The sequence below is a fragment of the Esox lucius genome, chromosome 11 (genome assembly GCF_011004845.1).
Source record: "Esox lucius isolate fEsoLuc1 chromosome 11, fEsoLuc1.pri, whole genome shotgun sequence".
In the NCBI taxonomy this organism is placed as follows: domain Eukaryota; kingdom Metazoa; phylum Chordata; class Actinopteri; order Esociformes; family Esocidae; genus Esox; species Esox lucius.
The window spans coordinates 8859696-8877439 of NC_047579.1; the positions used below are offsets into that span (position 1 = coordinate 8859696).

General features: G+C 38.9%; 1 protein-coding gene across 3 annotated transcripts in view; it reads left to right on the forward strand.

Annotated features, from left to right (window-relative positions):
- Positions 1–1594: 1594 nt before the first annotated feature.
- Positions 1595–17744, forward strand: part of LOC109616258 (zinc finger protein 501-like) — a 30299-nt gene continuing 14149 nt past the window's right edge. For 2 of the 3 annotated variants that reach the window (XM_020050804.2, XM_020050805.2), the window contains exons 1-3: positions 1595–1682; positions 12254–12503; positions 14746–14883. In XM_020050804.2, coding sequence (XP_019906363.1) covers positions 1680–1682; positions 12254–12503; positions 14746–14883 — 391 coding nt within the window. In that variant the 5' untranslated portion in view covers positions 1595–1679. Of the gene's footprint in view, positions 1683–12253; positions 12504–14745; positions 15870–17744 lie in introns of those variants that run through there. The other variant, XM_020050801.2, reaches the window with a different exon arrangement.

Genomic DNA, 17744 nt, shown 5'->3' on the forward strand with positions numbered 1-17744 from the left:
GACATAGATGAACTCTCCCAAAGTAGAGCCAAATGAGGATTCAGGGGAAGTACTTCAAAGATTTCCCTCTCTTTCTTTTTTTATATATTTACTTTCTAAGTATTTTCAAGACCTCTGTAAATAATCTGGATATTTTGGACCTTTTGGTTTTACCTTCTTTTTTTTCTTTTTTTTTTTGCTCTTGTTTTATTATTATTTATTGATGACTTATATTGGTTTATGAAAGTTCAGACAGGCGTGCAACCAGATATGTTAGAGATGGCCATTTGTAAATAATTTACAGAAGATGAATTACATTTTGTTGTCCAAGTACTTGTTACTTTGTTCAATGACAATAAAGTTGAATCTAATCTAACCAATCTGATGACTGTTGATATAAAAGGAGGCACATGGAGTTAACGGTAGGGAAACCAGCTGAGTGAAGAAGGTTTTGTGTTGGTTACAGGGTGTTGTCTGTGTGAACTCTCACAATTAGGCTGGTGCTCTGAAAGGTCTCAAAAAAAAGAAAAAAAATAATCTGGATTTTGGAGTTAGTTGAACCAATGTTAAAATGATAAAGTTATTTTTCAATAGACATATTTTTTGTTTTTTTGTGAAAAGAGGGTGGGTGGTGGCAGTGGGGCTCATTGGGTGCTCAGCACCCCTAAAGCTCTGACCCTAGAATCACCCCTGGTCCAATTCATAGGGATGATTCAGTCTAGCATTAGACCAGAAAATACATTAAGAGACCACTGTACATTTTTCTTTCTATTCCAAAAAAGTTTAAAAGGAAAGTTTGAGTGAGGAAGACAAGCATTCAATTTGCAATAGTCTCTTAATTTTAACCCTTCTGTTCCTCACTCAAGACCTTACATTTCAACTTTTTTGGAAAGAAATGAAAGAGAGTGGTCTCTTAATTTTTCACGGAGCTGTATATCCACTCTCCTGAACATTTCCTACAATACATTCACTGCAGCATATAGAGTTTTCTGTATAAGTCAATATGTGTTTCATATCCACTGAGTTACATTGTGGTCAATGATATGGGCGGTGTGAAATGCCAGCAACAATTGCAAATACACAGTCCCCCTTGATTTTCTTTGCATATAATTACTCTATAGACTCTCCTGAACATTTCCTACAATACATTCACTGAGGCATATAGAATAGTTTTTTCTGTATGAGTAAATTTCATATCCATTAAGTTACATTGTGGAAAAAGAGAGTGTGGAAATATTGTGTTGCTAGATGTAGCACACCGTTCCCCATGATTAGACAGGTTTGTCTTACTCTACACATTCTCCTGGACATTTCCTACACTGCTTTCTCTGTGGAATATTCAATAGTTTAAGAGCTATGAGGCAATGTATTCCATATTCTGTTACACGCATTGTCTGAATTTGACCCTTGGAACATGTTCTAACACCCACTTTTTATCGAAATTACTCTTAAATAGGATCATAATTGAATTGTTGTCAATGTTTTGAGAGGTACATGTTCTCAAACAATTAATAAATTAAATTTATCTCCGTTTTTAAGTAATTCGTTGGTTTCTTCTAATTTGAAAATGTCCAGATTTTCGTGACCCGGAAGTGTTTCTTTATTGTTGCTCACAAGACGCTGATCGCTGATGCAGTTGATTTAGTTTCCAAGCATCAGGGACTTTTCGTGAAATATGAACAGAAATCTATTACGTTAAAATGGTAAGTGGTTAAAGAACAGTACTTTTTTTTTGTTGTTGGGGGGGGGTCTTTGTTTAATTCGATACAAATACTGTGCATAGTAACCGTTCCCTCCAACTTGTTTAAATATCGTTTTTTTGTCCAAGTTTTGTCCAATTATCTGTACTGCTTTGATTTATGGTCCTGGTCGTGGTAGTTTTGTGACAAAAGACATTTTATGAAGAACATTAGGTAAGGGTTAAAACATTTTTTCTAACGTTAAGTAGGGAATACTATGCAACCGCACATAATTTGTGGTTCCGTGGAGTACAATAGAACGAATTCAAATTCACCCACACAACTAAAACGACCCAAGAACGCCGGCTGATCTGGAACAGCAAATGAATCCAAACTAACCTTCGCTGAATGATATGAGGTACCATTTAAGGAAAAAAAAATCCACTGTTATGTTAATGTTTTTTTTCAAATGGTCGCGGTTTTTTCGTTTCAATGTGCATTTGGTGTTGCATTTCCTGTAAGTTTATGTTGTTGGAGTTGTTGACTTCTTCGGATTTGCGGTCTTTAACACTGGCATTTGTTTAAATCGTTGTCCACTCCTAATTAGTTGCATCACCCGACCTAACTTTTTGATCACGTGAAGTGCGCTACACTAAAATATAGATCAGTTTCACTAAACTACATGGCTCAAAAAAATTAAGGGAACGTAATCAGCACAGTATAACACCAAGTCAATTAAAGTTCAGGGATATCAATCTGTTCAGTTAGGACGCATAAGTGACTGTGAATCAATGTAATCTGTTTTGGTGCAGATGAAAGCGATATCAGGTGCACTGGAGAGGCAACAGCAAGACAACCCCCAAAAAGGGAATGATTTTGCAGGTGGTGGCCAGAGAGAATTGCTCTCTCCTTATCCTTCCTGAGTGATTCTTCTCTAGTTTAGCATTTTGCTAGTGTCCTTGTCATTACTGGTAGCATGAGGTGGTACATGCAGCCCATTCAGGTTGCACAACTAATCCAGCTCCTCCAGGATGGCACATCCATAAGTGCCGTCGCGAGAAGGTTTGCTTCGTCTCCCAGTATCGTCTCAAGAGCATGAGGAGATACCAGGAGATCAGCCCAGTAGAAGGACCGGTATCTGCTCTTTTTTGCGAGGAGGAACAGGAGGAGCACTGCCAGAGCCCTACAAAATGACCTCCTGAGAGCTACTGGTGTGCATGTTTCTGACCAAACTGTCAGAAACAAACTCCATGAGGGCCTGACGTCCTCTAGTGGAACCTGTGCTCACAGCCCAGCACCGTGCATCTCGATCTGCATTTACCAGTGAACACCAGAATTGTCAGGTCCGCCATTGGCGCCCTGTTCTCTTCACAGATGAGAGCAGGTTCGCACTGAGCACATGTGACAGATGTGAAGGACTCTGGAGAGGCCGTATTGAACGGTATGCTGCCTGCAACATCATCCAGCATGACCAGTTTGGTGGTGGGTCAGTGATGGTCTGGGGAGGCATATCTTGGAGGGTCACGCAGACCTCCACTTGCTAGCCAACGGTAAACTGACTGCGGTAAAGTACCGGGATGAAATCCTCAGACCCATCGTCAGACCTTAAGCTGGTGCAGTGGGCCCTGGGTTCCTCCAGGTGCAGGACAATGCCGGCCTTGTGTGGCCAGAGTGTGCAGGCAGATCCTGGATGATGAATGAATTGATGCCAATAACTGGCCCTCACGTTCCCCAGACCTGAATCCAACTGAGAACCTCTGGGACGTTATGTATCGGTGAATCAAATGCCGCCAAGTAGCTCCACAGGCTGTCTATGACCTCACTGATGCCCTGATCCAGGTCTGGGAGGAGATCCCCAGGACACATCCGTCGTCTCATATAGGAGAATGCCCAGACGTTGTCTGGAGTGCAAACAGGCACATGGGGGCCATACACACTACTGAGTCACATTTAGTTGCTGTGATGAAATTCAGGCAAGTTGGAACAGCCTGGGATTTCAATTGTTTACTTTGATTTTCTGGGGTGAGTTTGAATCCAGCCCTCAATCGGTTGGGGGTTTTGATTGCCATTGGCCATTGTTATGTCATTTTGTTCTCAATGAATTACACAATGTACAGTAAAGATTTTGATCTTTTAATATATTTCTTTCATCGAGACCAAATGTGGGATTTAAGTGTTCCCTTAATTTTTTTGAGCTGTGTACATTAACACCAAGCACATGGAGAGACTGCACTTAACTATGTTGAATGTTGAAAAAAGTAGATTGTTTTATCGTTTTTTTGTAGTTGATTCCAATCGCTACGTGTTAGAGAACTTAAAAGGAGGAGTGACAGAGATGTGTTTGCGTAAGGGATTTTTAACTGGGGTGTGACTAGCAGAGTGGGTGTGACTAGCAGAGTGGGTGTGACTAGCAGAGTGGGTGTGACTAGCAGAGTGGGTGTGACTAGCAGAGTGGGTGCTGTGTCTGGGGGAGAAGGGGTGAAGTAATCTCAGACAGGGAGGGATTTTAATTTGTTTAACACTTTCTGTTTAATAAATAATTCCATACATGTTATTTCATAGGTTTGATCTCTTCTACAATCTACCATATGTAGAAAATAGTAGAAATAATTAGTAGGCATGTCACAATTTTTGGTACTGTAGTTGAATTCTGTATTTATATTCTTTTCAATCTTCTGTCTCCCATCACAACAACTGAACTCTGTAGTTGATTTATAATCACCAATAGCCTCGTGTTGACCTGCCTTTCTGTAGTTGCTTGATAATCACCAATAGCCTCGTGTTGACCTGCCTTCCTGTAGTTGATTGATAATCACCAATAGCCTCGTGTTGACCTGCCTTCCTGTAGTTGATTGATAATCACCAATAGCCTCGTGTTGACCTGCCTTCCTGTAGTTGATTGATAATCACCAATAGCCTCATGGTGACCTGCCTTCGTGTAGTTGATTGATAATCACCAATAGCCTCATGGTGACCTGCCCTCCTGTTGTTGTGTAATGTCTCTATCACACTGTCCTCAGCTTAGATCAGAGAATTAACTACTATCATTCTCTGATCAGTACTGTCTCTGGGTGGTTTAATGGATGATCCAGAACATTATTTTGAACTTCACCATGCTTAAAGACAAACTAAATGTCTTATTTGTTTTTGTCAAACATCTCCCAATTATTTTCCTTTATGTGACTTAGTTGAATCTAGGCTTACTATTAAAGTATTGTATATGGGGGACAAAGATGATGTTAGTCCTATAATTGAATATGTAACTTGGCTAAGTTTGACTCCTGAACAAACATAAGGTTGTCTAAAAACAAAAGATTCTGAATGAATATGCCACAACTATAGTTATTTCTAAACATTTGTAGGATATTCAAGTTCACACTCATAACACAATGAAACAAAGGGAGTGAATGCTTATGCAATTACTATTGACAAGATTAGTGAGATCAATATGCAGGATTTGCGCAAGTTTTTTGTGGGATCTAAATTATCACGTTATTTCTTTATTGAAATATTATGCAGAATTTTTATATGGTTTGTTGTGTGGTACAGGATGTCTGTCCCTGAGACTCATTCTGCAGGTAGCAGGGTTGTGTGTACAGCAATCATTAATGCACTAAACCAAATACTGATTGTATATACTAATAGCTCATACTAATTGTTCAGTGACACATAGTAAAAAATAAAGTATAATCCACCCGAAGTTAAGAGCATAGAGTAACAAATCGTTCAAAATTTTAACTGTAAAACAAAAACCCTTTCAGAATGAGTTGGTAAATCCAGAGGTGTAGTGCACGTCACGTGATCAAAAGTGAGGGAGTTCGTGGACATAGTGTAAAACAAGGAGTAACGACTCAGTGGACAACGATTTTTACAAATGCCTGTGGTAACAACTGCGACTCTGTAGTCAACAAGGCCAACGACATAAACGTACAGGAAATGCAATACCAAACTCACACAGCAACGACAAAACAGACGACGGTGCAGAGACGATATGCACAACGACATCGACCATTTGAACAAAAATATAGACATAACAGTGGACATATTTTTGTCTTAAATATTACCTCATACTGTTAGGGGTGAGAACAAATAGTCGAATTGTTGACATGTAAACAAGGATGGAATTTATGGACAAGTTAATCAAATTTTCGAAAGCTACAAAAAAAAATCTGTAATACCGATTGACTCACTTGGCGACAGTATTGACGGATTATTATAGACTAAACAAATCTGGCTAACGGCCAATTACAGGAAATACATGGCTAGCGAATGCATACCTGGGCGTCCTGGCGACGTGTCTATACTGGCAGAAAGGGTTTTGTCTATGGGGGGTGGATTCTGCCACAGAGATGTAGATAAGCGACCTACCGTCAACTTGCTCCCATTTAACGTCGCTGTCTGTGATTCCCTTTGGCTTTACGTCGCCGTGAGTGAATCTCTTATGTTTTAGGTCGCAGTTAAGTTTCGTTTGTGCTGATGCAGCGTTTTATATATTATACATTTAATCATCGCTGTCACCAGCCCCACAACCTGCTCCAAACTGCCTCAAAATAGGCTCAATAATTTAGGCTCGGTTTGTGCCGCTGAAAGGTTTGTTTGTGCTTCTACAGTTTTTGGTACATACCTATTCCTGCTGGATAGCGCAATGGCTTTATACTCACTTTCCACTATAGGTCTGTAACTATCCGTAAGAAACCAGTCGCAAAAACAAACCTTTATCGGCACAAAAGGAACACAAATGATTGAGTGAATTTGACCTATAACATATTATTTCATATTCAAAAGATGAAAGCAGCACAAACAAGACTTTTATGGGTGGATTTGGAGGATTTGGGGGGGCTGAGTGACTTTAGAATTAACTATAAAATATTTTTTAGGACTAATACTTAAAATGACAGCAGCACAACTGGAGTAGAAGCGATTAAAGGTTTTTACCTGTGTAAAGATGGTCTCCCATCCAGCGCAAATCTACGGAGAAATAGGCTTAATCGTTCGTGCTGGTTTGTTTGTGATGCTATGATTTCTTAGATATATAATGATATTTTATAGGTAAAATTAAATCAAAATAGGCTCAACCATTTGTGCTCCTTTTGTGCCGATAAAGGTTTGTTATTACCACTGCTTTCTTACCACTGCTTTCTTACCGATAGTGACATAGCTATAGTGGAAAGAGAGTAAACAATTATTTTATTATTTGTAATTATTTTACAAATATGTTGTTAAACCCCCATGGTTGAAATGTTAAATCTTTATTTTGCTACACTCACGGTGGCGACGTTCAGAAGTTGTCAACATTTCTTACGCCGCCGCCGTGAGTGATTCACATGTGCAACGTCTGAACGTCGCCGTGAGTGATTAACTATGTGCAAAGTCTGAAGTGTAGGAAAATAATGATTTAAAATTTCCATCATGGGTTAAACAACATATTTGTAAAATACTAGTGTAGTCAGTGTAAATAATTGTCACACAAATAGTTTATAACAACATGATATTACAACATAAGGAATTCTACTCATAACAGGTAGCCTATTTATATTATTGCTTGGTTAACTGTCTGAATAGCTAGTAACATAAAATGATAACACAAGCCTAGGTCAAAATATCACTGAGCCGAAACATACACTCTCTATTCATGAAAATACTGAATAGTTAATGTTACAGAATACAATGAAATGTACAGTGATCACCACATATTTACAGCTAAATCCAAAACCTAAATGTACAGGCGCTGTAATCAGTCGGTGTGTAGTTTACTTGTTTAGCCACATGGTGTACCAGGCAAACAGCGCAAGTAGTAAGACAATTATAAAACATATTAACAAACATAACAATAAAAATATCAAAAATAATACACCACAAATTATGTGGTATTACTATTGATCAAAATACACTGTTGTTAATTAACCTCCATTTCTGTTTATTAAAGATATATTTTTACTCATGGTTAATCAGAATATATGCTGCTAAAGGTGCATTTGTATATAGGTATGTACACCCCCAGAAAATTAGTTTTTGCTCAGATGTGTACAGATATGAACAAATCATACATTAAACTAAGCATTTCATGACAAATACAAACACTTCGAACTTGAACAGATAAAGGCAACTTAATTCAACAACTGACACTGAGATATTATTACTTTGTACTCTGTGTACTCTGTATGTAACTGTATGTTGTCCTGCACGTTTGCGCTTTGTCTCGGCCAGGTCGCCATTGCAAATGAGAATCTGTCTCAATCGGCCTACCTGGTTAAATAACGGTTACATAAAAAATACAAATAAACTATTCTGTGAAGCATGGTGGAGGAAGTGTTATGGCACCTGTTCTGTGAAGCGTGGTGGAGGAAGTGTTATGGCACCTGTTCTGTGAAGCATGGTGGAGGAAGTGTTGTGGCACCTGTTCTGTGAAGTGTGGTGGAGGAAGTGTTATGGCACCTGTTCTGTGAAGTGTGGTGGCGGAAGTGTTATGGCACCTGTTCTGTGAAGCGTGTTGGAGGAAGTTTTATGGCGCCTGTTCTGTGAAGTGGCATGTGCATGTATGGCTGCCAATGATGTGACTGTAGAAAAAAAGCACCTGTCAATCATCTGACCTGCATGGATGTTTTTGCTGGAGACAAACCTGAGGGCAAAAGGCACCAAGAACAAGCAGGAACTGTAGAGGTTGTTTCCACATATGGGGAGGGGGGATTATCCATTGATATACTGTCAAACATGGCTTGACTGATGACCCCAGGCCTTCATGGCCATGCAAACTCTCCCCTTACTGACTATGAAAAGTGTTTAGGTTCCAAGAGATATTTGGGACATAGTGTTATCTCAGAAACCCATTCCTCCAACTGGTAGTTATTCTAGTAGAATGGTTATAGGAAGAACCAATATTAATTTTTTTTTAAATGCACCTGTATACAGTGCATTAAAAGGACATTCCGCTACACCTGTACAATAATGGCTGTTCATGGTCCACATGTCTGGGCTGTGGTGGATGAGCCATAAGGTGGAGTTCCAATACCTGTAGTTACTGTCTTGATGTTCTTCCAATATATATTGAACGTTCAAAGTTCTAATTTACAGTGCTCAATATAGGAGCTATTCTTGTTATTCTTAGAGGAATTGCAGAATTTGAATGTTGATGTAGCCCAACCTTCAATTTGTGTAGATAACAAGTGCAGTATGCAATGAACAACCAAAAGTTGTAATATACTAAAGCCAAATAAATTCACTCACGACGACGTTAAGCCAAAGAATTTCACTCACGGCAACGTAAAGCCAAAGAGATCCACTCATGGCAACGTTAAATGGGAGCAAGTTGACGGTAGGTCGCTTATCTACATCTCTGTGGCAGAATCCCCCCCGGTATTTGTCGGCTGCGGGCCTGATAGACAACCAACTACGTAAGCCTATTCGTCTACTGTACTCCCGGAGCACGCGAACATGCTCATTTTTGGAAACAAGAATGAATGATCGTAATAATATGGACATTGCCTAAGGTCTTGCATCTATGGATGCGATAGCTGGATTTTGTTTAGTTTTTGTGAATGTTATATAATTTATTCTTATTAAGCTTCCTTTCAATGATATTTTTTATTCACTGGAACTGGAACACATCAGTAGGTTTGTTTGATTTAATGCAGACTGTAACATAACTCTGTTAGTATATATATTAGGTGTAGTTTCGTTTGGAAACTATAGTTTTAGGGGACTGTATATAAAAAACTGCTGATTAGAGGGTCAAATACATTTTGGAGTAATGGACAGAAAACTTTAGCCAGTGTAAGAAAAGACGTTGGCTAATGTAAGGGAATTCATACATATCTCTGCGCTAATTCATGACAAGACATGGGTGGACAATTGAAGTCGAAGTATTTGTAAAATGCAACCTGCATTTGGGTAAAACCTTTGGGTGGAAATAAACTGATAAGAGGAATAAACCTAACTGGTTAAGACCAGATTAACATGTATTGATGAAATGTCAGTTGTTTTGTGAGATGTTACCTATACAAAAAGGAGGTTTTCTGAACTGTTCTTCAGACATACTTTCACTGATCTTGTGTTAGTATCTTTATTCCCATGCATTCTATCTGCAGCTTCTACGCTAGTTGTGTTATTTGGGCTTAAACCTGCGTTAGTATAAAAAAAAATGCAACTTCTGACTATTTTTAGTTGACAGTAAATGGCGCTGCCAAACCATAGTTCAATACAAAGAGATTCTCCTGATTAAAATGATGCCCCACTCGAAGGAATTTACCAATATACATTTTGAGATATTCGCCTCAGGATAGCAGCATGTCTCCATAGGAAACCAATGGGTGGAGCTCTGAGTTTCAAAGGAAAAAACCTTTTGGGGATTTGCATTTGATGACTGTGAATTATGTGAAAATATAGTAGTTAATATAGTAGTAGTAGTAGTAGTTGTAGTTGGTTTGCCGCTTTATAGTGTTAAATGTCGTATTGCTGTGTAGCGGATTGCCATTAATGTCTTGCTGTGTTTCCCATTGAAAGGTTTTGCGTTTTATGGGTAGGTGCCAGAAAGCCACCTTTTGTTAAAAGAAATGTGAGGTAAACTCATGGTGCATTAAAAGCTTGTTGACTACTGGCTAGTATGGTACTGTGATGTAGAACAATTGGCTGGAATTAGAAAGTTTGGAACGCGTTCTGAAGTAGTTGGTGCCATAGCGCTTAATATAATTGATAGGAAGCTCCAGAATAAGGCCTGTTTTCTATTAATGTCTTTTAAATTACAGCAAGCAGCTTGGATCTAAGGTTGGATCTAAGCGTTGATACATGTTTACCTGTCCAGCCTACGGATGTGCTTGTTCCTGTTGAGCCTTGTGAGGAATGGGAGACACATTGCAATGTAGTTGGCTCACGTCTGTGACCAAACATATTGCTTGTTTTTATAATATTTTCTAAATACTAACTGTTGTCACTTGCCAAGGATATGATAAACTGTGATATAAGTGAAAAGTATTTTCCCTCTATTATGGGGTCATGTTAAGGAGAGCACACCTTATGTACGACACAGGTCTGTTATGACTGTGATTGTTTCTGTCATTTTTCCTCATTATGACCACTGACAGGTGAAGTGAATAACACTGATAATCTATATAAATATATACACCCATCAGCCATCACATTATGACCACTGACAGGTGAAGTGAATAACACTGATAATCTATATAAATATATACACCCATCAGCCATCACATTATGACCACTGACAGGTGAAGTGAATAACACTGATAATCTATATAAATATATACACCCATCAGCCATCACATTATGACCACTGACAGGTGAAGTGAATAACACTGATAATCTATATAAATATATACACCCATCAGCCATCACATTATGACCACTGACAGGTGAAGTGAATAACACTGATATTCTATATAAATATATACACCCATCAGCCATCACATTATGACCACTGACAGGTGAAGTGAATAACACTGATAATCTATATAAATATATACACCCATCAGCCATCACATTATGACCACTGACAGGTGAAGTGAATAACACTGATAATCTATATAAATATATACACCCATCAGCCATCACATTATGACCACTGACAGGTGAAGTGAATAACACTGATAATCTATATAAATATATACACCCATCAGCCATCACATTATGACCACTGACAGGTGAAGTGAATAACACTGATAATCTATATAAATATATACACCCATCAGCCATCACATTATGACCTCTGACAGGTGAAGTGAATAAAACTGATAATCTCATTATCATGGCACCTGTCACTGGGTGGGATATATTAGGCAGCAAGTGAACATTCTGTCCTCAAAGTTGATGTGTTAGAAACAGGAAAACTGGGTAAGTGTAAGGATCTGGGTGACTTTGACAAGGGCCAAATTGTGCTTGTTAGATGACTGGGTCAGAGCATCTCCAAAACTGCAGCTCTTGTGGGTGTTCCCGGTCTGCAATGGTCAGTACCTATCAAAAGTGGTCCAAGGAAGGAAAAGCGGTGAACTGGTGACAGGGTCATGGGGGGAGAAAAGGCACTTGGGAAGCGAAGACTGGCCCATGTGGTCCGATCCAACAGACAAGCTACTGTAGCTCAAATTGCTGAAAAAGTTGATGCTGGTACTGATAGAAAGGTGTCAGAACACACAGTGTATTGCAGTTTGTAGCGTATGGGGCTGCGTAGCTGCAGACCAGTCAGGGGCCCATGCTGACCCCTGTCCACTGCTGAAAGCGCAGTGTTCTGCTGGGAAACCTTGGGTCCTGCCATTCATGTGGATGTCACATTCACATGTACTTCCTACTTAAGCATTGTTGCAGATCATGTACATCCTTTCATGGAAATGGTATTTCCTGATGGTATTGGCCTCTTTCAGTAGGATAATGTGCCCTGCCACAAAGCAAAAATGGTTCAGGAATGGGTTGAGGAACACGACAAGGAGTTCTAGTGTAGTCCATGCCTCGACAGGTCAGGGCTGTTTTGGTGGCAAAGGTGGACAATACTAGGCAGGTGGTCATAATTTTATGGCTGATCAGTGTATTTTATTCCCGTCAAACATGTTCATCAGTCATGAATGACTCTGATTTGGTCTTTATTTTATCAGAGGGAGGACAAACCCAGCCTGCTGCTCCCCTTCCACACTGAGCCCAAACAAGAGTCCCTGGAGTCCCTGGATTGTGAAATTGAAGCTCAGGGGTCATTGGTGGATTCAGAGATGACATCCGTTAAGCTGGAAGACAAAAGTCAAACGCTGGGAATGAATGTTACAATTAAAGATGAAGATGATGATGAAGAGGAGGAGGAGAAGGCTGGCGTTATCATTAAAAACGAAGAGGGGCATTTACTTAATCAAGGTAAGAACTGGTTTACTGTTGTCATTGTCAATGTAGTAATTTGTTGTTTTTACCAATTAAAGGGTAGATGATTTTTCATGCTGTCTGTCAGTATTCATATTATACTTATTGTCGTCTCAGAAACGAAGAAATACGGAATGTTTTAAAGATGCTCTCCACTCCAGTCTAGGTCTGAGCCTTATCTATGCGCCTTAATGAAAATTGGCTGGGACGACCCACGGGTATTGTAAATTAGCTTCCCTTTGGCGGGTCTGCCTTCTCAAAAGTTGACTGAGCTATTCAGATAAGTGAACGTGCCCTCACACGTTTCATCACCAAACAGCACTAAAATAAATCACAGTAACACGTTTTAAGGTACAGTTCCAAACAATACAACTGACCTAAGCTTTATATGAAATTCATATAATGCAAATTAATCTAGCTTCAGAACATGTTAGTGTTGTACTGTTACACCTTAATTTGAAATTGGCCAATATCTCATGTGAATCTGCAACTATCTTACCTGAGCTAACCTGGGAGCAATAATAAATGATATTTACTAAACAAAACAGCGTTGGACCCACAATGTACAACGACAGGAGTTAGCACAGGTTTCCCAACCCATTGTGCAGGGGCAATCCCATCAGCCCTTGCCTAACATTTCTACCAAGGGCAGTACTCTCTAGTGGAACTAAACAAATCTGACTTTGTTTTTCCCGCTTGGCTACGTAAGTAAAAAGTATAAAAACCAAAGCAGTGGAAATGAATATTTTAGTTCTTGGACCACTGTTCGGTATTAGAAAGTGGATCCAGAAATGGAAGTGGATCTACCTTGGAAGACATGGAGCAACAAACACCCTTTGACACATACATACAATTAATTGATGTACAAAATCAAGTTTAATGCAGATTTCCTTAAACACCGGCTGGGCAGGAAAGATCACTGAACAATTATCATTCATTCATACATTCAAATATCTGGAGAAAAAATCTGTAATCTATTAGATTTGTCATCTGACTAAATACGTTTTTCTTTTAATCTTAACTAAATTCTTCACCATTTTTCACTTAAAGTATAGATTTTTCTAATATTGAGTGTTAGCAGAGGAAGTGGTGGGAAAGAATATAGTGGACTCATGTACAACTAGGAAGTGGTGATGTTAACTTAATGAAGGGTTAGAGTTCTTGTAGAAGCAATTGTATTAAAGTAGTAAGGGGTGAATTAGAAATAGTATCTTATGATGGGAACAGGAGAGAGGTGATGTTTTTTAAGATTGGAAAGTAGATTTGTTTTATTAATAAAGGGTATGTTTAAGCGTTGTATGATAAAACAAAAGGTTGAACACTTTATACAGTCAGACAGATAAAGAAACAATGGGCTCCTCTGTATCTCAGAAACTGGATTTACAATGTAGAACTTATACACTCAAAGCAAACAGCTCATTAACACAATACCTCTCTAAACCATTAGTAAAATCACAGCTAATATTACACCGTAAATTAACTTACCTTGTATGATGCCTTTTTTCCTGGCTCTGCTACTTGCAAAATCCTCCACAATGTCATCAAAGTCCAATGTATTTATGAGTTCATTTTCAATTGCCATAAGAGAAAGTGCCTTGAGAACTTTTCTGAACAAGTTGATCAGCTAAATCAGGGGAGGGCAATTTTTTTGGCTCGGGAGCCACATGAAATTAAATGAAGGGCTGCATTTGTTTTGTAACTTGTTAATCATAAATAATTTTCTGGCCAGAAAAAGGCAGTGATGAAAACATACAGCAGGTCCATTGTAATGTGTAAATGTTAAATTCATATTCAGATGAATAACAATGGGCTGGTGAATTATTTTTTCTTCTCAAAACTGTTTCACAGGCCGGTAGGTAATACAATTAAACAAATTGTCCAGGTTTCTCTTGGCCTTTTTGTGAGATTTAATGGCAACATTAAACATATCTATTTGAAACTTTTGTCTTCCATCAAACATAACATCCTGCTGTCTACTCTCATCAGCAAATGTTTGCATTTCATTCTCCGATGGTTGTCATGTCTGCATGTTTGGCTAATCCCAGGTACACTTAAAATGGCTTTGTCTCAAAGCTGTCCAAGGGGTCTCTTTGCCACAAAATCATGTAACAATTAAAGTACCCTAACTGCAGTATTAAGGTCTATCACTTTGCTGCCGAATATCGCTAGTTAATTGAATCCTTGATAATATTGTGTCCCAAAATGTGTCCATAAATCTCGTCTGATGTCTGTCACACAGATGGGATTCCTAAAGAGGAGACACTTGGAGAGAAACAACAAGAAGACTACAATCATAAGAAGTCTCACCACTGTCCCCATTGTGAAGAACATTTCTCATCTCTATCACTTTTCAAAAGACATGTTAACATACATACTGGTGAGAAACCTTACTCCTGTTCTGACTGTGGGAAGGTTTACATTAGATCATCTGCACTTACTAGACATCAGAGAGTGCACACAGGGGAGATGCCCTTCTCCTGTTCTGACTGCGGGAAGAGTTTTTCTCACTTAAGTAGTCTTAAATCTCACCAGCGCATACATACAGGAAAAAAACCATACTTGTGTTCAGACTGTGGGAAGTGTTTTATTACATCATCTGAACTTACTACACATCAGAGAGTGCACACAGGTGAGAAGCCTTACTCCTGTTCTGACTGTGGGAGGCATTTCTCTCAAATAAGTCACCTTAAAGCTCACCAGCGTATACATACTGGTAAGAGACCTTACTTGTGTTCAGACTGTGGGAAGTGTTTCATTACATCATCTGAACTTACTACACATCAGAGAGTGCACACAGGTGAGAAGCCTTACTCCTGTTCTGACTGTGGGAAGTGTTTCTCTCAATCAGGTAGCCTTGTAGCTCACCAGCGCATGCATACTGGAGAGAAACCTTACTCATGTTCAGACTGTGGGAAGTGTTTCATTACATTAGCTGAACTTACTAGACATCAGAGAGTTCACACAGGTGAGAAGCCTTACTCCTGTTCTGACTGTGGGAAGTGTTTTTTTTCTTTATCTGAACTTACTAAACATCAGAGAGTACACACAGGTGAGAAGCCCTATTCCTGTTCAGACTGTGGAAAGTGTTTCACTAGATCATCTGATTTTACTAGACATCAGAGAGTGCACACAGGTGAGAAACCTTACTCCTGTTCTGACTGTGGAAAGTGTTTCACTAGATCATCTGATCTTACTAGACATCAGAGAGTGCATGCAGGTGAGAAGACTTCCTCCTATTCTGACTGTGGGAAGAGTTTCTCTCAATTAGCTGTCCTTAAAGCTCACCAGTACATAGTTAGGGCTGGACATATTTGGACACTGACCCAATTTTCATAATTTTGTCTCTGCACGTCACCAATGGATTTGAAATGAAACAATCGAGATGCAATTGAAGTGCAGACTTGTAGCTTTAATTCAAGGAGTTCAACATAAATATTGCATGAAACGTTTAGGAATTGCAACCATTTTCATACAGTCTCCTTATTTCAGGGGCTTAATTGTAATTGGACAAAATAGCACAATCAGAAAAAAAAAAACTTTGTCAAGAATCCTTTGTAGGAAATTACTGCTTGACGTCTGGAAGGCATGAACATCACCAAATGCTGGGTTTCCTTCTTTCTGATGCTTTGCCAGGCCTTTACTGCAGCTGTCTTCAGTTTGTGGGTCTTTCTGCCTTATGTTTTGTATTCAGCAAGTTAAATACTTGCTTGATCGTGTAGAAATCATGTGATTGACTCGGCCATTGCAGAATATTCAACCTCTTTGCCTTTAAAAACCCCTGGGTTACCTTCGCAGTATGTTTTGTGTCATTGTCCATCTGTAAAGGGAAGCGTGGTCCAATCAACTTGGATGCTGAATTTGTAGGAGTCTGAGCAGACAATATATCCCTATATATTTCAGAATTCACCCGGCTGCTTCTGTCACACCAATAAACACTAGTGACCCAGTGCCATTGGAAGCCTTACATGCCCATGCCATTACACTGCCTCCACCATGTTTTAGAGATGATGTGGAATGCTTCGGATCATAAGCCGTTCCAAGCCTTCTACATACTTTTTTCTTCCCTTTACAGGTTGATCTTAGTTTAATCTGGAACAGCATTCGTTGGACAGAACTACGGAAGAGGATTAGTGTCAAGCAATAATAAAAAAAATAATACCATCTCGAGATTAAACTCGTAATCTTTTTTGAAAAAAGTCGAAATACAATCTTGAGAATAAACTCATTAAATATCTAGAATAAAGTTTAATAATCCGTGTTATGGTATCCTGGGAAACTACGAAACCTCGATGAATCGCGCGTAGGTGAAGCCAGCGATAACCTTGCATTTGTCCACTGGTTGTCAATTCATGTTGGACAAAAGCTAGTACATAGAGCAAATTGGAAATATTTTTTCTTCTAAAAAGACCTAGCCGCTTGCAAATTCTCTTTAAAGTTCATATGCTAATTATAATTCTGTCATAATAAGCTAAAGTTGATAGTATTTCTTTGTTACTGAAAGAAAGTCTATAATATAGCTTGACTAATTGATCCAACTCTGCCATGTCCTCTATCAGTAGGCTATGCAATGCACACTGATCGAATGCGTTATTCTCTACATTTAATTTCAACTTTTATTCTCGGTATTTAATGAGTTTATTCTCAAGATTGTATTTTGACTTTTTTCTCGAAACACAACAAATTTATTCTCAATATTTAATTCGTTTATTCTCAAGATTGTATTTCGACTTTATTTCTCGAAATGTAACAAGTTTAATCTCTCATTATAATGACTTTAATGTCGAGATGTTTTTTTTTTTTTTTATTGCTTGGCACTAATCCACTTCCGTACAGAACTGGGCTGGCTTTTATTATGTTTTTTGGTAACGTCTAATCTGCCCTTTCTATTCTTGAGGCGTATGAATGGTTTGTACCTTGTGGTGGACCCTCTGTATTTGCTCTCATGAAGTCTTCTTTTTATGGTAGACTTGGATAATGATATGCCCACCTCCTGGAGAATTTTCACTTGGCTGGATGTTGTGAAGGGGTTTTTCTTTGCTATGGAAATGAACTGTCTTCCGTGGTTGTTCTGTGGTTTTTGTGATGCAAAGCTCACCAGTGTGTTCTTTTTTCTCAATGTACCAAACTGTTGGTTTGGCCACTCATAATGTTCCTGCTATCTCCCTGATGGATTTTCTTTTTTTTGGACTGTTTCACAAGGATGGCCTGTTTCACTTGCATTGTGAGCTCCTTTGACCG